Source organism: Trachemys scripta, chromosome 4 (assembly GCF_013100865.1).
Source record: "Trachemys scripta elegans isolate TJP31775 chromosome 4, CAS_Tse_1.0, whole genome shotgun sequence".
In the NCBI taxonomy this organism is placed as follows: domain Eukaryota; kingdom Metazoa; phylum Chordata; order Testudines; family Emydidae; genus Trachemys; species Trachemys scripta.
This window is the reverse complement of record NC_048301.1, coordinates 129,566,102-129,586,556: the sequence shown is the minus strand read 5'-3', so window position 1 is coordinate 129,586,556 and position 20,455 is coordinate 129,566,102. Positions and strand designations below refer to the sequence as shown.

Genomic DNA, 20,455 nt, shown 5'->3' with positions numbered 1-20,455 from the left:
ATATGCATCCGAAGAAGTGGGCTGTAGTCCACGAAAGCTTATGCTCTAATAAATTTGTTAGTCTCTAAGGTGCCACAAGTACTCCTGTTCTTCTTTTTGCGGATACAGACTAACACGGCTGTTACTCTGAAACTTAGCATGAGGGGGCACTCCTGCAGTTGCCACACACAGAACAGGCTGTTTCCAGGAGCAGGTACCCATGAGAGCTACTTTCTGGCCACGTCTGGTGCTCATAACTTAATATGCTGCTTCTGAACCTAGGATCAGGGTGGAATCTCTGGACCGAGACAGAGGTGGAATTCTCTCCTCCCTCTACCTGTTCATGTACGTTGACTTCACCTCTCCCTCATGAACTCAGCTTGTGGTTTTTTCCCATTTAATTGCATTGCAGGCGCAGCAGAGAGGAAACCCCGTTACCTGAATCAGATCCTCCTTCGAACTGAACTCGGAAACCATGACATTCTGTCCGTCCGTCACCCGGGTAAGGGAAATGTGCAGCCTCCCCGAAGCCACCTGGTGAGAGTTCTCTGGCAACGTCTTGTACAATCCCTTCTGTATGGTGCGGAGCGTGTTGCACCCGGGAGACAGAGGGCCGAGAATCGTTTTCCTGGCGTCTCTCACTGCTTCATGGAAAGATTCTTTTAGGTCCTCTGATCGAGGGAGGGAAAACAAAGGTCGTTTATCACCAGCTTTCTTTAAAGGCCCAATAGTCCTAAGATTGTCCAACATGATTCTCCTGTGTTTTCAGTCACGTACCATTTTGGCGAGCTGTAACCTTTTGGATGGAAATTGCCCACATTCACTCTCTGCCCTAAGTGGAATATTTTCAGAAAGTTTGATCGACAACAGAGCAGCTGTTTTTGAGAAAGAAGTTAATGACAAACAGGCAGTTTGGTCAACACTAATTATTTGTTGGTGTCCTTTTGAGCAGTGGTAGCGTCTTAGGGTATGTCTACACTTCGTGCTGGGTGGGGGGAGATTCCCAGAAATTTCAGCCTGAGGAGACGTAGCCACAGTAGCTCTCATCAAGCTCCATGAGAGCTAGTGTGTGTATGTCTCCTCTGGCTGGGGCTCCGTGACGGTCTCAGGGTACCCAGGACTGAAAGTCGCTGTGTTATCCTCTGCCTTCACTGAGAAGGAGTCATTTCTGTGCCTGCCTGGGTGTCATCTCACTGACACCACCAGCCTGTCAGCCCCTCGAGCGCTCTCCTCTGAGCTACGCCAGCCCCAGCTTCGCCTTGTGGGTTAGCAATAGGCGTACCCTCGTCCCCAATTCCCTTTGACATGTTCCCCTGTGATATGCCGCCCCTGATGCTGGCTGCTTACAGAAATCCCAGATCCTCCACCCCCAGAGGTCCAGTTTTACATTAAACCACCTTTCCTGTACAACACACAGCACTTGTGAGCACGTACCTTTATTTTGTTATAAGTATATTTAAGAAAGGGTAAAGATTTAACTAGATGAGAGAAAGTACTGGAAACAAATGATTACAATACAAAACAATATCATTAAATTCAAACCTGGGTCTACGCTTATCAATAGTTCCCTCTCCTATGTAATAAAGTAGGCTTTTCCCTCCTAGAGTTCAGGCTGTTGGAGAGCTGGCTGGTTTCACAAGAACCAGGATTTAAATGTTCGTGAAAACAGCCCCTCTCCACAAGGGGTTTCCTCAGTGAACGGATTCAGAGGACTTCTCCTTCCTCTGTGTTATACTGAAACAGTCTTTTGCTTCTATTCACAGACAGGGCAAACGCCTGTTTTATAAGGCTCCTTTTTCACCTTCCAGTGGTTTTGATTGTTTGAAGTTACCTCTGATGGTTTTCCATTGAAAGTCTTGTTATTGCCAAGGCTAAGCAATTGAGCTTTGCATTACATCATCGGCTAAACAGAGTGGGGAGGCAACTCTTTCCGGCCTAAATGGACCATCACCAAGATTGTCCCCTGGTGACTAATTTTTACTCCCAGTCCCTAAAGCATACATTCACTATAAATGCATTATTGCTTAAATATTACCCATACAGACATCTTGCAAAGATTATGAGTTTGACAAATGACGAGCTTTCTGTGGATACCTTACATGTCACTCTTTATGGAGAAATATCCTGTAAGACGTGTGCTTGGTGTAATGAGTTTGTCAGGTCTGAGGTGAGGGTTGTCTGTGCAGAATAGAGGATCCTTTGCTTAAGAGCCTCTGTGTCACAGAATCACACACACACACAGGTCAAAGTGTAGACATACCCTTGGCAGCTTGGAGAAGAAAGGTGAAATTTGGCAGGGGGAAAACCCTGAGGTCACAGAAGTGCCTTTTTGCTCTCCCAGAGGAAATTCATCGAAATTCAGCCCAGTCATAAACCACAGGAAATAATCTTTGAGTGACAATCAAAGGCCCGTTAGGGTTTGCACAACGATTGAACATTTTATCAAAATGCAGACTCGCGTTCTACTGGATTGTGCATTCTGCCAGGCCCCTCGGAGCCTTGGCATTATCTCAAAGCAGCCGCATGGAGCTGTGGCTTCCTGTGATTCACAGAAGGGATCTGCCTCCTCCTCCCACAATACCCTTTGGCCTAGAGGCAGGACACTGGGCTAGAGACCAGGAGAAAGTGAGGTCTAGGTTTGCCTCTTGCACTGACTGGCCTTTGATGAGCTGTATTTCACATCCCTTCTTAGGGACTGGGAGCACAGTCTCACATCGGTATCCGAGTCTCAGTCTGAAGACAGGGAAACTGAGACCCAGAGAAGTTGCACAGGGCCATTTCTGGCACATCTGGGACTGGAACAGTTCAGGAAAATCAAGCTGAGCCCTGTTGTTTCAGCGGGAGGCTCGGATGGGTCCCGAGTTTAGCAGAGGAGCTGAGTGTACGTGGGAAACTGCGGGAGTGGTGCCACCGATCTGTTTGGGTCAGATCATCCTGTCTTCTGGTAAAATCCTGACTCGGATGGCTCAGGAAGTAGAAATTGCTGTGAGAAGCTCCTCATGTGATTCCCTCATGACCTCTCATCACAGGGTGGGGTGGGCTCTGCACTGTTCATCACCGCATCCCTGTGAGGATAGGTAAATATTATCATCCCCCACTTCACATGGGAGGAAACAAGGTGTCATTAATAATTACATCAGCCCTGTAAGGCCGATAGGGACTGGAATTTCCTCATTTGATAGCTGGGGAAACTAAGGCACAAAGTCGGGACATGATTTGCCCGAGAGAGTCAATGTCAGAGCTCAGGAATTCCTGGTTCCCAGTCCTGGGCTAAGAGCAGTGTCCCTTTTCAGCAGCATGAAGAGAGAGAGGGGAGAGGGCTGTGGAAGAATGGCTGATGGCCTTTCAGCTCCAGCATGCGGCTGCTTACAGCTTAATTATACTTGGTCCTGATGTAGGCAGGCTCCCACTGAACCCGTGAATAAGAGCAATACCTGAGGATCGGCATTGTAGCTCCTGTAGATTAGAAACTACCAGACCAGATCAGACCTGGGGTCCATCTAGGTCAAGATTCTATCTCCTGCTTCACAGGAAGGTGCAAGAAACTCTTTGGGAGTAAGCAATGGGATAACCTGCCGCCCCCATTCGAGCCCATGATGATTTCATGTATGGCCAGAAGCACATTCAGCCCGTGATCCTGCAGAGATTTCTGCACGTGCTGAAGTTTGCACATGCACCAGCTCCACCGGCATCCAGGAGGCTCCTCACATGTGTAAAATTGAGCCACCTGCACAAGATTTTGCAGGGTTAGGGCCTAATCTGGCAAGAACAAAGCTCCCTTGGGCCCCTGTTCTGGCTGTCCCAGTGCAGCAACCCCTGAGATTGCTCTAGAAAGACGGGCAGACAGACAGATTAGACGGAGCAAAAATATCTTAGTGTCCTGAAGGCACTGGAGCAACCCAGGAATTAAGAGCAGTTATAAATGTTTGAGCAGATATTCCGGGCATGTGACATAACAACTAATGCTTTGCGGGGTCAAGTGAGGTGGTAATGGAGCTGAATTTCAGATCAAAGTTGCTTGAAAACCAAATGACAAACGTTTGTGCCTTTTGCCATAATAAACCAGAGCGGCATGGACCTTCCTTTGGTCTGCAGCCTGACTAAACAAGAGGGCTCCAAACTGATCTCTGAGAGCCAGAGCTACTGGCTGTGATTGCCCAGGAGTGGGACAACCTGTGAGCAGGAAGATGCTATTGGACTGTACCATTACAGCTGCCTCCGCTATAGATTTCCTTGAGGTATCTTTCCCCTTGTAAGCACGGGAATATGCCAGTCAGGAACCACTGTCTTACAAGCAGCAGCTAAGATATTGGTACATACATGGATATGCATTTTTTTGTCTGCCTTAAAAAATTCTTTAAAAACAGCAAATCTTGGGGTGTGTCTACATGGAGCAGGACTGTGCACTGCATGGGTGTGATTTCTAAAGTGCGTATTAACTGGTCCGTGTATACCTTGCTGGTGTGAACTAAAAGTTCCCTAGTGCACTTTAACATAGTGCCTTTAATTTTCTACACTAAAACCAGCACCTGGAGATAGACAAATCACCCAGGGGCTGCTCCTCTTGGTCCCATTGATGCCAATGAGATGTTTGCTGTTTCTTAAACAGGGGCAAGATCAAGCCCTTACATTACAAGATCACAGGGATTTGGGGTACATCTACACTGTAATTCGGGCTGGCCCAAATCAGCTGACTCAGGCTCATGGGGCTTCGGGAAGTCTGTACGTACCCTTAGAGTGTTGCGGCTGGAAAAGGCATTGTATTCCTTGGAAAGGAAGATGCAGCCTCTTCTCCTGAGTGGGGAAGCATTTAGGGCTGAATGCTCAAAAGGATTTAGGTGTTCTCCACCTCGGGAAGGTGGGGTATTGATCTGAACAGGGATTTGCCACCTCGCAAATGGCTGCTCTAACCATTGGGCTATTCTCTCTAGCCCGCATAATTCTTTGAGAGCAGGAGAGAGAGCACAAGAATGAGAATGTGCCAGCCACCAGGCTATGAAGTCACTCACCCAGGCGGTGGGTGATCCAGGATCCAGTCCCCCTGTTCCAGGGAGCCGTTCATTTCTCCACAGTGCAACCACTTCAACAGGAGAGACTGAGGGGCCCCCTCCATTAAACTGTCCCAGCGCCCATTGGTTAGAGCACTCACCTGAGAAGTGGCAGATCCCTGTTTAAATCCCTTCTGAACCAAAGGTCTCCCACCACCCAGGTGAGGACCCTAACCATGGGGCTAAAAGTGGTGATGAAGGCTCTCCTCCTCCCAAGCTGTTTCATGTGAGCTCCCCTATGCGGGGGGCCCGCTCCGGTAGGCAGCCTCTGAGTGTGTCTGCTGGATTGGGCCCCTCAGACAACTTAGGCAGCCGAACGATTATCCCTGGTTGATGAATCACTCTGGAGCTTAGGCAGGAGATAGGCCTCCGGACACCACAGAGGGGCCGTAGAGCATGTGCCCAGAGGCAGAAACATAGGCACTGAGGAATCCTTTACTGCAAAAACTTACGGTTTCAGCGGGAGTTTTGTGCATCACAGCGCTTCCAACACTGGGACTTAGACAGTTAAAACAGGGCCAGAGACGCCTGACTCCTTTTGAGTACTCCACCCCTACTGACTAGTCCAAAGAAACACTAAAACCTGACCGCTGAATATAATGGTACCAGGCCAGAGGCTCCCCTGGTATCAGTTGGCATAGCTCCGTTCAGTGGAAGGACATTGATTTATATCAGCTGAAGATTTGACTCACTGAGCACATGCAATGATCTAGATGGATACACAGGTCGAGATCCACTGCTGGTGTAAATCAGGGTCACTTTACTGATTTCAGTGCACTCGTTACACCCGTTAAAGATCAGGGCCACTGGCTGAACAGGTGAAACAATATATTAATATATGTTGGTCTAGACTGGTGGCATGGAATTGCATTTCCTGGCAGGCCAGGTAAGGAAATGTCCAGATCTGGACAGGCCAAAGTGCTCTTCACGTGTGTGCTCTCTAGGGAGTCTGCCAGCAGCCAGGGGTCGCAACCTTTCACGCGTGATGTGCTGAATTGTATTTAATAATCTCAAAATAAAAAACTGGGCATCCATAGGCAATATTCCAATGAAATCTTATAAACAAGTGATTATACAAATAGACTACAATGCTATTAAATCATCATGCTGTCAATATTAATTCTACTCTTAAAGCTATGAAATGAAAATAAGTTTAAAACGCACAAGAAATGCAGGCACGTCTAATTTCCCTGCTTGCCTGAGATTTTGACAACTCCTTGGCATCATCTTTTTTTTCTGGAAAAGGACGAGGCAGAAAGCAATCAAACTAGCTACGGAAAGCACGTCGATTACTGATCGCTGTGTGTCTGAATGAACGTCTGATTAAAAGCATACTGCTGTAAGTCGAAATGTATCAACACAGGCTAGCGCCAAGGTGTTTAAATGGAAAGGTTTTAAATTAAGTACGTGGCAGGATGGTAAACAGAGGGAAAATAAACTGAGCTGCATCTGCCCACTCCCCATCAATCCTGCTGCTAGCCCACCATCTGCCCAGCCCCCTCACCAGTTGTGGGGCCCCCAGCCTCACCTCTGCTCTTTTGGGGGTTCTTCGGCCCCCTCTCTGAGGCCAGGGGATGGATAAGCTAGGCTCCTGAGGGGAGGGGATGAGAGCTCTGCTTCTTCCCAGAAGGCTGGCGGTGGGCCAAATGGAAGACCTGTGGGGGCTGGATCTGTCCCATGAGCTCCCACTGAAGAACAATGGTTTAGATCCTCAGCTGATGGAAAGCAATGTACCACTACTGACTTAAACACAGCTAGTCTGATTTACGCCAGCTGAGGATCTGGCCCTGTAGGTCCCCTGATGCTGAATGATTGAGTTATTATTTATTGTATTATTATACAAATCATTCCTTTCTGATCCTTTCATGTCATTAAAATCCATGTTTTCATTATTATTATTATAATAAACGTATACACAGAATAAACCAAAGCCTTTCTTACCTAGGCTAGATTCACACACCACTGCTGCAGCTATAAGTGACCCAGCTGATGCTCCATAAACTTTGGATGCTGATTTTAGTATCTCAGGTGCCAATTCCAAGAGCGACTGGACCACCCCTATCTGGTAAAGTGCAAGAAAACCGCTGCCTGAAAAAGAAAGAGAGAAGGGGGTGCCGGTGCCATTTAGGTCTTCTTCAGCCATCCCAGCTGCTCAGTCTGCAGAGACGTGGTTTTGTTAGTGGGCAGGCGCTCTGTAACTTCGATGTTCAGTTTTGCTGTTACTAGATAAACTCCGAGCCTGCTCTCTTTCCGCCCTTCTCTGACACATTCACTGCTTCTTTCGCGGTTCACACGAATGCCTAAGATGCACTTTTTGCCCTTCTGTGCCAGATCCCTGAGATGTTTTCAGATTCAGTGCCTGCTTTAATTACTTCTCTGGCTAAAAATAAAACTCTCTCCCCACATCAAAGCAGCTCTAGCTAGATTAGACCCTAACTAGCTATCACGCTTCTGGCTTAAGTAAGGAGCTCCTTTTAGACAATAACTCATAAATCTTCCCACAGCCCGCACGCCTGTAGAGCGTGTGAAGTCTCCTGCATCTCATGGCCCTAGCTTGGCTTTTTCCGAGCATCCCTTGCAAAATTTCCTCTTTTTTGTTTTTCTCCGCTCTTCCTCGAGGGTGTTTTTCTAAATTGGATTCTCCCTCAATCCAGTCTTAGGAACAGCTCAGTGCTGAATGAGCGGAGATTTGCTCAAGGAGCTCAGAGCCTGTGGGTGTTACACAAGGGATTACACAGAGGGCTGGGCGATGTTATATTTGAAAACTTGCTCAATTAACCCTATATTACAATGTCTGTATCCACTGAGAAAATGGACCTTGAACCTGTTACTTTGTTCTTATAAAGACACAACCTCCAAAGACTTCCATTTGCTCTGAATTCTCCACCCAGCTGCGCACTTGACATGTCACTTCAACAGGATTCTGTCAGGTTTAAATCTCAGAACTTCCATTCCCTGTGTTGCTATCAGCACAATGGTTTATTAAAGCTGAAAGGACTGTTCAAATCTAATGGCCTTATCACTGGTTCTGTTGGTCCTTTTTAATACCAGCGATTGCACCGTGGACAATGAAAATTGTTTAGTCAGTTTCAGAGTCTATTTCCAACCCCCAGTCTGACTGCCACTGAAGTTAGTGGCCCAAATCATGGAAACTGGCCTTTCTACAGCAAGAACAGCTTCGGAGGCTTATGATGTGCTACACCACTTAGAATCATAGAATATCAGGGTTGCAAGGGGCCTTAGGAGGTCATCTAGTCCAATCCCGTGCTCAAAGCAGGATCAATCCCCAGATAGATTTTTGCCCCAGATCCCTAAATGGCCCCCTCAAGGATTGAGCTCACAACCCTAGGTTTAGGGGGCGGAAACCACTGAGCTATCCCATGTCCCTAAGTGCAACTTGGAGCAGCCTTAGAGCTGCTCTAACTAACACAGCTGCCAGGGGCTCTCCAGGGAGCCACCGAGGCAGCCCACAAGTGGACAGATGGAGCATTCCCTGGCCAGCCCATCTTCCTCCAACCATGCGCCCTATATTTGGGGATGGCGTGGGAACTACGAAAATGGTTCTGTGGCACTCAGAGCTCCCTCCCATGTCCATGAATAGTCTTTATGTTCGTTCTCTGATTGCTCAGTTCTGTTCCTGCAGCCACATGACGCAACGGCCAAATCCTGCAAGACCCTGAGCCTGTGCAGCTTGGAGCACAACTCAGTATTTGGCCCTGTGAGGTTTCTGGGTGGGATTTAGGGCCCCTCTACTCTCACAGGCTTCAATGGGAGTTTGAGATGCTAAGCACTTCGGAACAATGCTCCCATAAAGCTTAGCCACAGGACAATGAATCCAGGGAGAGCCTTTCTTGTGCAGATTGCAGGCACTTGCTTCTTTGAATCTCCAGCCAGCCTTGCTGTGACACGCCTAGTCTAAGCAGGTTGCACGTGCCATTTTAAATGGACTTTTGTGACAAGGAAATGAAGTTGGAAGCAAGTTTACAAGGGATGCATTTTGAATCTGATCACATTACCAGTAATGGCTGAACCTCACCTGCACCGCTTACTGTGTTGGGTAGTTACTGCGTACAAGTTCTGTTCCACGTTAGGGCCGCTGGCATGTTTTTGCTCTTAAACAAGTCAAGGCTAGTGGGAAGAATGTATTTTTCTGCCTTGTGTTTCTCTGAAACCTATTGACCTGGGAGAAGGAGATTATGCATCAAGGAGCTCTGTTGGGGGTATCGTTTGAGGTCAGTTTATCACATACTTACATGAATCACTTAAGTATGTACTGTACAAAATGCCATGTACTGAGCTAAATTTAGATTTGGAGCATTTGGGTGGCTGTGGTAGTGTCCACGATTCTACAGAGATGAAATTCAGCCCCGTGCAGTGGGCCATCTCAAAGCCAATGCAACGCTGAAATCCCACATTGAATATTCAGACTAGAATTTATGTGGAACTTCAGTAGTGCCTGGACTATGCACTGGCCCTCTGCACCGGGATGAATGAATTTCACTCTATCTGGGTCATGTTCTAGGGATTGATTTGATCGCGGTGACGCTGGCTGTTCTGCTGATGCAGTTTGTAAGTTGCTTGCTTTGTCCACTGAGGCAGCCTTGCCTAGTGGAGTGAGTACAGGACTTGGTGTTAAGACTCTTGGGTTCTGGTCCTATCTCTGCCCCCAACTGGCTGTGTGGCCTGGTTTAAGCCGCTTCATCTCTGTAAAATGAGAATGCTCTTATTTACCGACAGTGGGTCAAGTTCCTCCCTCATCTGCTTCCCAGGGGAGCTCCGGTCCCAATCCAAAACCTGTTATTTATTAGGGAATCTTTCTACTGGCTTCTCATCAGGCCCCAGTGGACTCATGCTGGGATCCCGTGGTTCGGAGCTAAAGTGCAGTTCTGCTCTTTAAAACTCTGCAAAAATGGCACCTTCTGAGTCAGCAACCCGGCTCCTCACATGGAGCAGAGTAACATCCCACTTCAGTGACCAAACCAGAACAGTGCATGTCTGCTTTTCACTCCTGTTAGCGCTGCAGAGAGAAGAGTGAGCTGCAGTATATGCCATCTCATGCAGCACCCACAGAACTGTATGTCCTGCTTGTAGACTCTTCCGTTATTATTGTTAGCGATGCACAACAGTAACGTGATGTGATAGAACCTCTGGGGTGCTCTCCAGGAAGGCCGGTTACTGTGCTACCCTTAGAGAAGCTATGGCAATGCACTCCACTCTGCTTCCCCTGCCCTAGGAGAGCACAACGCTTGTAATCGTGGCTTGTCCTTGTACAGGAGATGGGTCCACGGGGACTTACAGCCTCCCCTCTTTGCCTAGGGGCTGGCCCATGCTTTGCTGAATGTGACACCGCAAGTTGAATCACCTCTCTTCTTCTCTGTCCCTAAAAAGTAGTTGTTGTTATCAGGTTTATCTCCCTTATATGTCACCCACTGCCAGTGCTGGCAACTCTCATGATTCTTATTGTGAGTCGGGTGATATTTAGCATTCTTCTTAAAGCTTCAGCTCCTGGAGTCAAGTGATTTGCTGATCATCTCAGCTTCCATTGAGGGGGGAAAATAAAGCAAGTTTCTAGCCCTCCTGGTTGCAGAGAAAAGCTTGAAAATGTGACCCAAGTGCATCCTTAAGGCTCAAAGTCCAGAAGGCAAACAAAAAGAACCCATCGTTTATTATAATTTTTTTTCAAATTCATGATTTTAAGCCAATCTCATGGTGGGGGGGAGAGGTTGGCAATACCACATGACAAACAGAATCAGGAGACCTGCTTCTGACAACAGATCTTTCCCATGTCTTCTCATGATTTGCTCAAACTCCAGCCTACGTTTTTAAGCATGATGGGGGACTCTGAGCATCACAATTTTGGGAGGATTAACTTGAGAGGCCTAAAAAGGGGCCTGACCTTCAGAAAGTGCTGAGCACCCATCCTTTGTAAACCAGGTGGGTGACCCAGAAATGGAGGCCTCCAGAAAATAATAGTCACTTTTGAAAACGTGGCAGCCTACTTTCGTTTGTTTCGTTTGGATGAAAATTCCTGCTAGCCCAGTGCTGACTTCTTTCGTGCATGGCTCACCTCGGCTATGCATGTTAAATCAGGACTGTCCTTTGGCCAGATTCTCAGATCTACTTTCCCAGCTGAACTGAAATCATTCAGCACCCCTTCCTGTGATTCGACCTGTTACAGCGCCTTGTGCCCCTACGTTTCTATGATTCTATATTTCATTGTGTTGATTCAGACCCAAGGAAATGCTGCAGAACAGATTCCCTAGTAGCTCAACGCTTTGGGGCATAAAAATGTATTCGCATGTTATGTTCCTTTCACTTGCAATTGCCATGAAGAAAAATATGAAATGGGACATCAGTATTCTCCATTCAGTGATCCAGAGAACGGAGGCCCTTTTAATGTCAATGAAAAAAAGACGATCTCTGTATTACAGATTTGCTAAGGAGATGCGCATTGCATTTGACATGCTACGCTAGCAATTGCATGCTGCCAAAGATGGTCTGAATTCTGAACCAGGAACATGATGTCCTAACTGTGTCTAATATTTGCCAAAATCCTATTTGTCCTCAGTATAAAATTTTACATCAGTGTCTTGTTTTTCTCAAACATGATCTTCATGGGGCCGCTGCCCTTTATGGGGGTTTAGGGCTTTGTATGCTCGTGACTTCTTTATGAAGGCCCCCACCTTAGGGTTGCCAATTTTCTAATCGCACAAAACCGAACACCTCTGCCCCATCCCCTGCCCCACACCTTCTCTGAGGCCCCGCCCCCACTTGCTCCATTTCCCCTTCCTCCGTCACTCGCTCTCCCCCACCCTCACTCACTTTCACCAGGCTGGGGCAGAGGCTTGGGGTGTGTGGGGGGGTGAGGGCTCCGGCAGGAGGTGCAGGCTCTGGGGTGGGGCCGAGAATGAGGGGCTTGGGGTACAGGAGAGGGCTCCAGGCTGGGGCAGGAGGTTGGGGTGCAGGAGGGGTATGGGCTCTGGGCTGGGGGTGTGGGCTCTGGGTGTGGCCAGAAATGAGGGGTTCAGGATACGGGAGAGGTCTCTGGGCTGGAGCAAGGGATTGAGGTGCCGAGGCGTGTGGGCTCCTGCTGGGGGTGTAGACTATGGGGTGGGGCCGTGGATGAGAGGTTTGGGGTGAAGGAAGGGGCTCCGGGCTGGGGCAGGAGGTTGGGGTGGGGGGGGATTGAGGGCTCCAGATGAGGGTGTGGGGTCTAGGGTGCCGACTGGAGCCACCAGGGTCCCTTTTCGACCAAGCGTTCCAGTCGAGAACTGGACGTCTGACAACCCTACCCCTCCTAGGGTATGGCAGCCCAAGGTGGCTGCTTTGTAAGTGAGCACCTGGACCTAATAAAGGGTACCCACGCTCAGTTAGAAGGGAGCTCCCAAGGGAGACGGGAAGGTGCTGTGGAGAGGTACTCCCAGGAGAGGGTTGTGTAAGAGGACTGAGCAGGGAGAGCCTAGAGGGGGAACCCACCAGAATGGAAGCTGGTAAGAAGAGCTCCTAGAAGGGGAGGCTTCTAGATGGAGGACTGCAGTTGGCAGGTATCCGAGAAGGCCTGGTCTCAGCCAGGGGAGGTCTCCCAGACACTGGCCAGAAGCCCAGCCTGGGGAGAACCACCCACTGTCCCTTAGGAAGAGTCACAGTGGGCAGACCTCCCTGGACTCTAGAGAAGGATCTTACTCTAGTAGAGGCAAGAGGTTTAATACCAGGGGCAAAGGCCAGAACCAAGAGAACCCCTGGGGAAGAGCCTGGAGCGGGGCGAGCGATGGCCTCAGGTGGGGGGACAGACAGACTAAGAACAACCTGGTCACCCAGTGGAGATGTTGGGGTGAAGATTTTGTTTATAATCTGTGTTTGCTTTTGATACCCTGGGTGAGGGATATATCAAGTAAGGGCTCACCCCCAACACCACACCCACCTGCAAGGGGACACGCCGGGTTGGCCTGAAATAGTGGCAATGACCCTTTTGATTCTAATCTGAAGCGCCTCTTGCTGTGCCTCCTAGGGGAGACACATCGGCCTGTTTGCGGCAGGGACAGCAAAGGGGGGTTGTATCCGTCTGCGTGATTGTGTGCGTTCCGTGCCGGCAAAGGAGGCTGGGTTTGATAGCCAGCTGGAGTCCTCCATCCGCAGAACGAGCACGTCACAGGCAGAGGCACTGCAAACTGACTCGTGCTGCGCCCTGCTAGGGCCCTGCAGTCCTGAGCGGCAGGGGCTTCTTTTACTGTGACTCAGGCACCCACGCCTGGTTTATTTCCCAGCTCTGCCCCTGATTCTGTGTGACCTGAAGTTTTCTGTTCCTCATCTGCAAAACAAGGGTAATTATACATCTCTTGTCTGTCTTCTCTCTTCAGGTTGTGAGCTCTCCAGGGCAGGGACTGTCTCTTACTAGGGGTCTGTACAGCACTTCGCACAATGGGGCTTCGATCTCAGCTGGGGTCGCAGGCACTATGGTAACTCACATAATGACAGTGAATGGATAATTCGGTCTTCCTGCCTGCTCAGCCCATGGCCTCTGTAATGAGGCTGTCGGTGAAGTGTTGGTTCTGTGGCGTGAGCATCTGTTCACTAGGGAAAGAGATTGAAATCCACCCAGTCATTTCCATGAGCCACTGAACAGCCAGCAAATAGCAGCCACTTTCAGCCATCGTCAACATGTGCTGGTTTCGAACTGGGGACTTAAAGGTAAAAGGACCAGGTTGCATTGGTGCTTTGATTCCTTCCCATGCCTGCCTCCTCCTATTCTCCGCTCACTGCCACCAGCTCTTGTTTCCATCCACAAGCCCTCCCCCATACCCCGCCCTGTTGCTGCCTCCTTCCTTTCTCCTCTCACTGGAGCGCCCCTCCCATATTACTGCACTTTATCAACCCTTAGATTCTCATTGGGCATTGTAACAAATGTATGGATGTGTGTATGGGGATGACAGACGGATGAATGGATGTGTGTCTGGGGATGTTGGTTGGTAGGTAGATCTGTGTGTGTAGGAGGAGGATGGTGGATGGCTGTGTGTCTGGGGAGGATGGATGGATGGATAGATGGCTGTGCGTCTGGGGATGATGAAGGAATGGATGGATGGATGTGTGTATGGGGATGTTGGTTGGTAGGTAGATCTGTGTGTGTAGGGGGGATGATGATGGATGGGTAGACGGCCTTGTGTCTGGGGATGATGAATGGATGGATGTGTGTCTGGGGATGACAGACAGATGGATGGATGTGTGTCTGGGGATGTTGGTTGGTAGTTAGATGGCTGTGTGGGGATAATGAATGGATGGGTAGATGGCCTTGTGTATGGGGATGATAGATAATCATCCTTCTAGTCTCTCTTCACTGTTATCTCCACCCTTCACTCACACTTTCTGTTCCCTTATTCCTTCCTCTTACCATTTTCCCCCTTGGTCTAGCACGCTGTCCACCATTGCGACACACTATATACTATCAAATTTATTTGGGCATAAGCTTTCGTGGGCTACAGCCCACTTCATCGGATGCATGAAGTGAAAAATACAGGAGCAGGTATAAATACATGAAAGGATGGGGGTTGCTTTACCAAGTGTGAGGTCAGTCTAATGAGATAAATCAATTAACAGCAGGATACCAAGGGAGGAAAAATAACTTTTGAAGTGGTAAGAGAGTGGCACATTGCAGACAGTTGACAAGAAGGTGTGAGTAACAGTAGGGTGAAATTAGTAATGGGGAAATTAAGTTTAGGATATGTAATAACCCAACAACTCCCAAATTTTATTCAGGCCTAATCTGATGGTATCTAGTTTGCAAATTAATTCCAGTTCTGCAGCTTCACATTGGAGTCTGTTTTTGAAGTTTTTTTGTTGAAGAATTGCCACTTTTAGGTCTGTTATTGAGTGACTAGAGAGATTGAAGTGTTCTCCTACTGGTTTTTGAATGTTATGATTCCTGATGTCAGATTTGTGTCTATTTATTCTTTTGCATAGAGACTGTCCGGTTTGGCCAATGTACTTGGCAGAGGGGCATTGTTGGCACATGATGGCATATATCACATTGGTAGATGTGCATGTGAATGAGCCCTGGATGGTGTGGCTGATGTGATTAGGTCCTATGATGGTGTCCTGTGAATAGACATATGGCCAGAGTTGGCACTGGGGTTTGTAGCAGGGTTTGGTTCCTGGTTTGGTATTTTTGTTGTGTGGTATGTAATTGCTGGTGAGTATTTATTTCAGGTTATGGGGCTGTCTGTAGGCAAGGACTGGCCTGTCTCTCAAGGTCTGTGAGAGTGAGGGATCGTCCTTCCGGATAGGTTGTAGATCCTTGATGATGCGCTGGAGAGGTTTTAGTTGGGGGCTGTAGGTGATGGCTAGTGGTGTTCTGTTACTTTCTTTGTTGGGCCTGTCTTGTAGAAGGTGACTTCTTGGTACCCTTCTGGCTCTGTCAGTCTGTTTCTTCACTTCACCAGGTGGGTATTGCAGTTTTAAGAACGCTTGATAGAGATTCTGTAGGTGTTTGTCTCTGTTTGATGGATCGGAGCAAATGCGGTTGTATCTTAGAGCTTGGCTGTAGACAATGGATTGTGTGATGTGGTCTGGATGAAAGCTGGAGGCATGTAGATAAGTGTAGTGGTCAGTAGGTTTCCGGTATAGGGTGGTGTTTATGTGACCATCGCTTATTAGCACTGTAGTGTCTAGGAAGTGGACCTCTTGTGTGGACTGGTCCAGGCTGAGGTTGATGGTAGGGTGGAAATCTTAAAACTGCAATACCCACCCAACTTAATTTCCCCATTACTAATTTCTCCCTACTGTTACTAACACCTTCTTATCAACTGTCTGTAATGGGCCACTCTCTTACCACTTCAAAAGTTATTTTTCCTCCCTTGGTATCCTGCTGTTAATTGATTTATCTCATTAGACTGACCTCACACTTGGTAAAGCAACCCCCATCCTTTCATGTATTTATACCTGCTCCTGTATTTTCCACTCCATGCATGGTATGAAGTGGGCTGTAGCCCACGAAAGCTTATGCCCAAATAAATTTGTTAGTCTCTAAGGTGCCACAAGGACTCCTCGTTGTTTTTTGCTGATACAGACTAACACAGCTACCACTCTGAATCCTGTCACTATATACTATGTGCAGCATGTTAATCCAGTAACTAACGGGTTAAAATTGCACATCTCTGTCTTATTCCCCTGTCTGCCTACAGTGTTGTTGCTCTAGTTTGACTCCAGCTGCAGCGCGTTTTATTATTTTTCATGCCGAGCCATATCGAAACGAGCCGAACTGTTCGGTGGTGTATCCGCTGTGCCTGAGAAAGGGCTATAATTACTGGCGAGGGCAGTACTGCCATAGATCTGGGCTTGGTTCAATAACATAGTATATATAAGACACAATCTTGTCATCATCCTCTTATCAGCATGGAATTTAGAACTAATTGATTCATTAAATGCCAGGCGAACTTTATAATCTGCCCCCTGGCACCTTGAAAAGCAGGATTAGTGAGGGCAAACACTCATTGAAATAAGAGGATCCACAAGTCCCTTGGGACACTTTAAGACCAATAAACCCTTTACTCTTGTAAAGCACCACGAGAACTCAAAGCCCTTTGCAGGTGGTATGTGCAGGGGGGGCTTTTCTCCTGGGCCCCTGGGGTGGTAACATCCCAGATGTTCTGCCCCAGTAACCCTGCACTGTCTGAGGGATCGCACAGTCGCTTTAGGGTAAAGAGAATCTTTTCTCTGGTTGAAACTGTGGTGCGGAATTTAGGTAGGATAAATGTAATACCCAGAACTGGAAACTGACCAGAGCTAATAATCTGCCCTTCCATAATACCATGGGATCTTTAATGACCACAAGTGACCGGGCCCTCAGTTTTATATCCAAGAAATCAGGGCAAGATATCCAAGAGATTTGCACCTTGAGAGGCCCAGTGCCAGCTAGTCCCAGGCTGTGAAGCAGAGCAATATTCAGATGGGCCCCAAGCCCACATTCAAAGTAGATGCCCCACATCTCAGCCTCTTCCCCCACTCTGTCAGCCACTTAAATGCCCCTCTGCCCTCCTGCTACTGGGACCTGCGTGGATTTCAATGATTCTAAAGCCAGAAGACCCCTGTGATCATCCAGTTTGCCGTCCTGTGCAACACAGGCAGTAGGATGTCCCTGAATTAATTCCTGGTTGAACTGAAGTAGAAATTTTTAGAAAAATATCCCATCTTGATCTAAATATTTCCAATGCTGGAGAATCCACCACAACCCTCGGTAAGTTGTTCCACTGATTAATTACTCTCACAGTTAAATATGTCCTTATTTCCAGTCTAAAATTGTCTAGCTTCAACTCCCAGCAATTGGATCTTGCTAGACTTGTCTGTTAACCTGAACAGCCCTCGATTACCAAATTTCTGTTCCCCATTTCCTTGTAATTCACTCCCATGCTTAGTGATGTGAGGTTGCTTTAGAGAAGAGGTGGGCAAACTATGGCCCGCGGGCCACATCCGGCCTGCGGGACTGTTCTCCCCAGCCCCTGAGCTCCTGACTCGGGAGGTTCGCCCCTGGCCCCTCCCCCGCTGTCCCCCCTCACCCGCAGCCTCAGTTCATCCCACTGGCACAATGTTCTGGGTGGTGGGGCAGTGAGCTCCTGGGGCAGCGCAACTGCAGAGCCCGGCCTGACCCGGTGCTCTGTGCTGCACGGTGTGTGGCTGGCTCCAGCAGGTGCTCCAGGCAGCGCAGTAAGGGGGCAGAGAGTGGGGGAGGGGGGGTGGATAGAGGGCAGGGGAGTTCGGAGGGTGGTCAGGGGCCAGGGGTGTGGATGGGGTCGGGGCAGTCAGAGGGCAGGGAACAGGGGGGTTGAATAGGGGCAGGGGTTCCGGGGGCGGTCAAGCAGAAGGGGTGGTTGGATGGGGCAGAGGTCCCAGGGGGAGTCAGGAATGAGAGGAGGGGTTGGATGGGGCTGCGGGAGGCCGTCAGGGGGGGGGGTTCTGGGGGCTGTCAGGGAGCAGGGGGGGTGGATGGGGCAGGGATCCCGGGGGGGAGTCAGGAAGGAGAGGAGGGGTTGGATGGGGCGGCTGGGGGCAGTCAGGGGACAGGGAGAAGGTGGGGTGGATGGGGCAGGGGCCCAGGGGAGCCGTCAGGGTCAGGGAACAGGGCAGGTTGGATGGGGCAGGAGTCCCGGGGGGCCGTCAGGGGTGAGAAGCGGGGGTGGAGGTGGATAGGGGGCAGGGGCCGGGCCATACCTGGCTGTTTGGGGGCAGCACAGCCTCCCCTAACTGGCCCGCCACACAATTTTTGAAATCCAACATGGCCGTCAGGCCAAAAAGTTTGCCCACCCCTGCTTTAGAGGGAGAAAATATGATTGCGAGAGAGCGATCCATGCACTGAGCTAAGGGTGAGCTGCTCCAAGCCCTTGCACACAGGAGCAGGTTGGGGCCCTGAGGAGGATGTTCCAGCTGGGAGTAGAGATTGGTGACACTTAGGCGCAGTTTTCTTTATTTACAAAGAATGTAGCAAGTCCTGTGTAACTGAGCACAGAAGGAATCCTATAGCAGGAAACAGCGTCTTTTGCTCACCTCACAGCACCAATCTTTTCAGCCTGCACTCCCCTGCCCCAAAGCCCCTGCCCTGCTTTCTACCCGGCTCAGCCACTCTGCTTTCAGCTGCTCCTTCCAGCTGTCTTGTCTGTCAGTCTCACCCAGGAGTTTTTTCCTGCTCTGTCTTCAGTAAAAGCTCCTGGGTGGGTTCATATACTCCTTTTGTCTTAGGTGGGAGCTTCTCCCTACAGTGATGTTAATTGAAAGATGAGTGCCAACCTATAGATCTCAATGAGGTTTTACCTCCTCCCCCCCCCCCACATAACAAGATTTCATCCAGCTGATAAAATTTATTTCCCCTACAACAACTGGGAGATGTCTCTTTCCTCCACCTTTAGCACTTCCCATGAGTCAGACTTGCTCACTTTGTTCCTCCCCATCCCTTCTCTCCACTCTCCTGGCCTGAATTCTAAGAGCCATCAGCCCTTGGGGAGGGAGGCATAGTCCCCTTCCACGCCTGTGGGAAGCCCCAGGCCAGGATCTTGAGAACAACATCTTGGTAGAGAGCAGCTCTGCTGGGGTCCCTCACCAGGCTGTCCCGCAGCTGCAGCCATCAGCCCCTGGCTAGAGCCAGTGCCCCCGTTTCCCCCCATGTGAGACTCCTCGGGTGGGCGGGAGGGAATGGACTATAGCTGCTACAGAACCAGAACACTAGCTTCCCCGTGACGTTGGAGAGACCACATCAGTTGGGCACGGGGGAGAGACTTTGTTATTCATTTGCCTGGTTGGGAAGGTCCCAAACGCACAGAGAACAAAACCCCCCAGTGCGGCATGCAAAGCAAAGCAAGCAACCTCCGCACCTGTGTGATACGCCTTCCTATTCCCACTCCACCTAAATTGTCAGCTCAGTCAAATGTCACACGCATGTCTGATGCTATGCAAATGACATGATGCAATCATAGTGGTTTTTAACCAGTCCTGATGGGTCCGGTTTCACCCTCATCAGCCTTGATCAGTTACCAGAATAAAATAATACCTAGCTCTGATATGGTGCTTCTCCGCAGTGGAGCTCAATAGTGGAGCTTTACAAATAGGGTCAGTAACATCCCCATTTTACAGAGTGGGAAACTGAGGCACAGAGCAGTGCCTGAGGTCACCCAGCAGGCCAGTGGCGGAACCAGGAACTGAATCCAGGTCTCCTGAGTCCCAGTCCAGCGCTCTATCAGTCAGGAGTGACTATGGAAGCCAGAAATGATTACAGCTCCCATGAGCCCAGTGGGTGCTATTAAAAAAATAAGGGTGTTTGTTAGTTTGCGGTCAAATCCTGCCATCTCTGCTTGGCCCATTCTTAGGAGGAAAGGCTACCAGGGCTTCTTGCAGAGTAAGGTCCCACGGAAGGTGGCTAATGGTGTCAGGATCTGTCTCATAGTCTTTATTCAGTCGAAGCTCGCATCAGCGTCAGTGGGAGTTTTGCCTGAGAGGACCAAGGGCTCAGCGGTGGCTCTGCCAAAATCCCCCCCATGTAGGGTAGCACAAAATGTCTCCGACAATCCCAATCTGCCACACAGTTCCCCCTGTTCCAGGGTAGGACATACCCTGCGCCAACTTTGTCCAGCACATGTCCCCCAGTACCCTACTGCATCGCCCATCTCTTCGTGTCAACCGCTGACCCCATGCACGGGGGGAACAGGGCAGTCTCATTGAGGCTGCCCTTCACTACCGCTCACATACCCATGATGTGAGTAGCTGGTGTAGGCAACAAAGGGTAACCACTAACTTCAGTGGGCACTGGATCCAACCCACTGAGAGGAGCTGAGACCACTAACCACCAGGATCAAGATCCTTCGCCACCGTGATCTGGAGCTATAAATAACCCTGGGATGGGGGGAGGAAAGGAAGGAAGTATCAATGAATGGCAGCTTTGTCCCTTGTTTTGA

The 20,455-nt window shown here is 49.3% G+C and overlaps 1 protein-coding gene across 1 annotated transcript in view; it reads right to left on the bottom strand.

The window, feature by feature from the left end:
* The window catches only part of LOC117876814 (patatin-like phospholipase domain-containing protein 1), a 20,670-nt gene extending 13,464 nt beyond the window's left edge, over nt 1–7,206 (bottom strand). Inside the window, exons 1-2 of the mRNA XM_034769241.1 lie at nt 6,969–7,206; nt 418–650 (exon numbers count right to left, since the gene is read on the bottom strand). Of these exons, the coding sequence (XP_034625132.1) occupies nt 418–650; nt 6,969–7,170 (435 nt within the window). The 5' untranslated portion in view covers nt 7,171–7,206. The remainder of the gene's footprint in view (nt 1–417; nt 651–6,968) is intronic.
* Nucleotides 7,207–20,455: the final 13,249 nt, after the last annotated feature.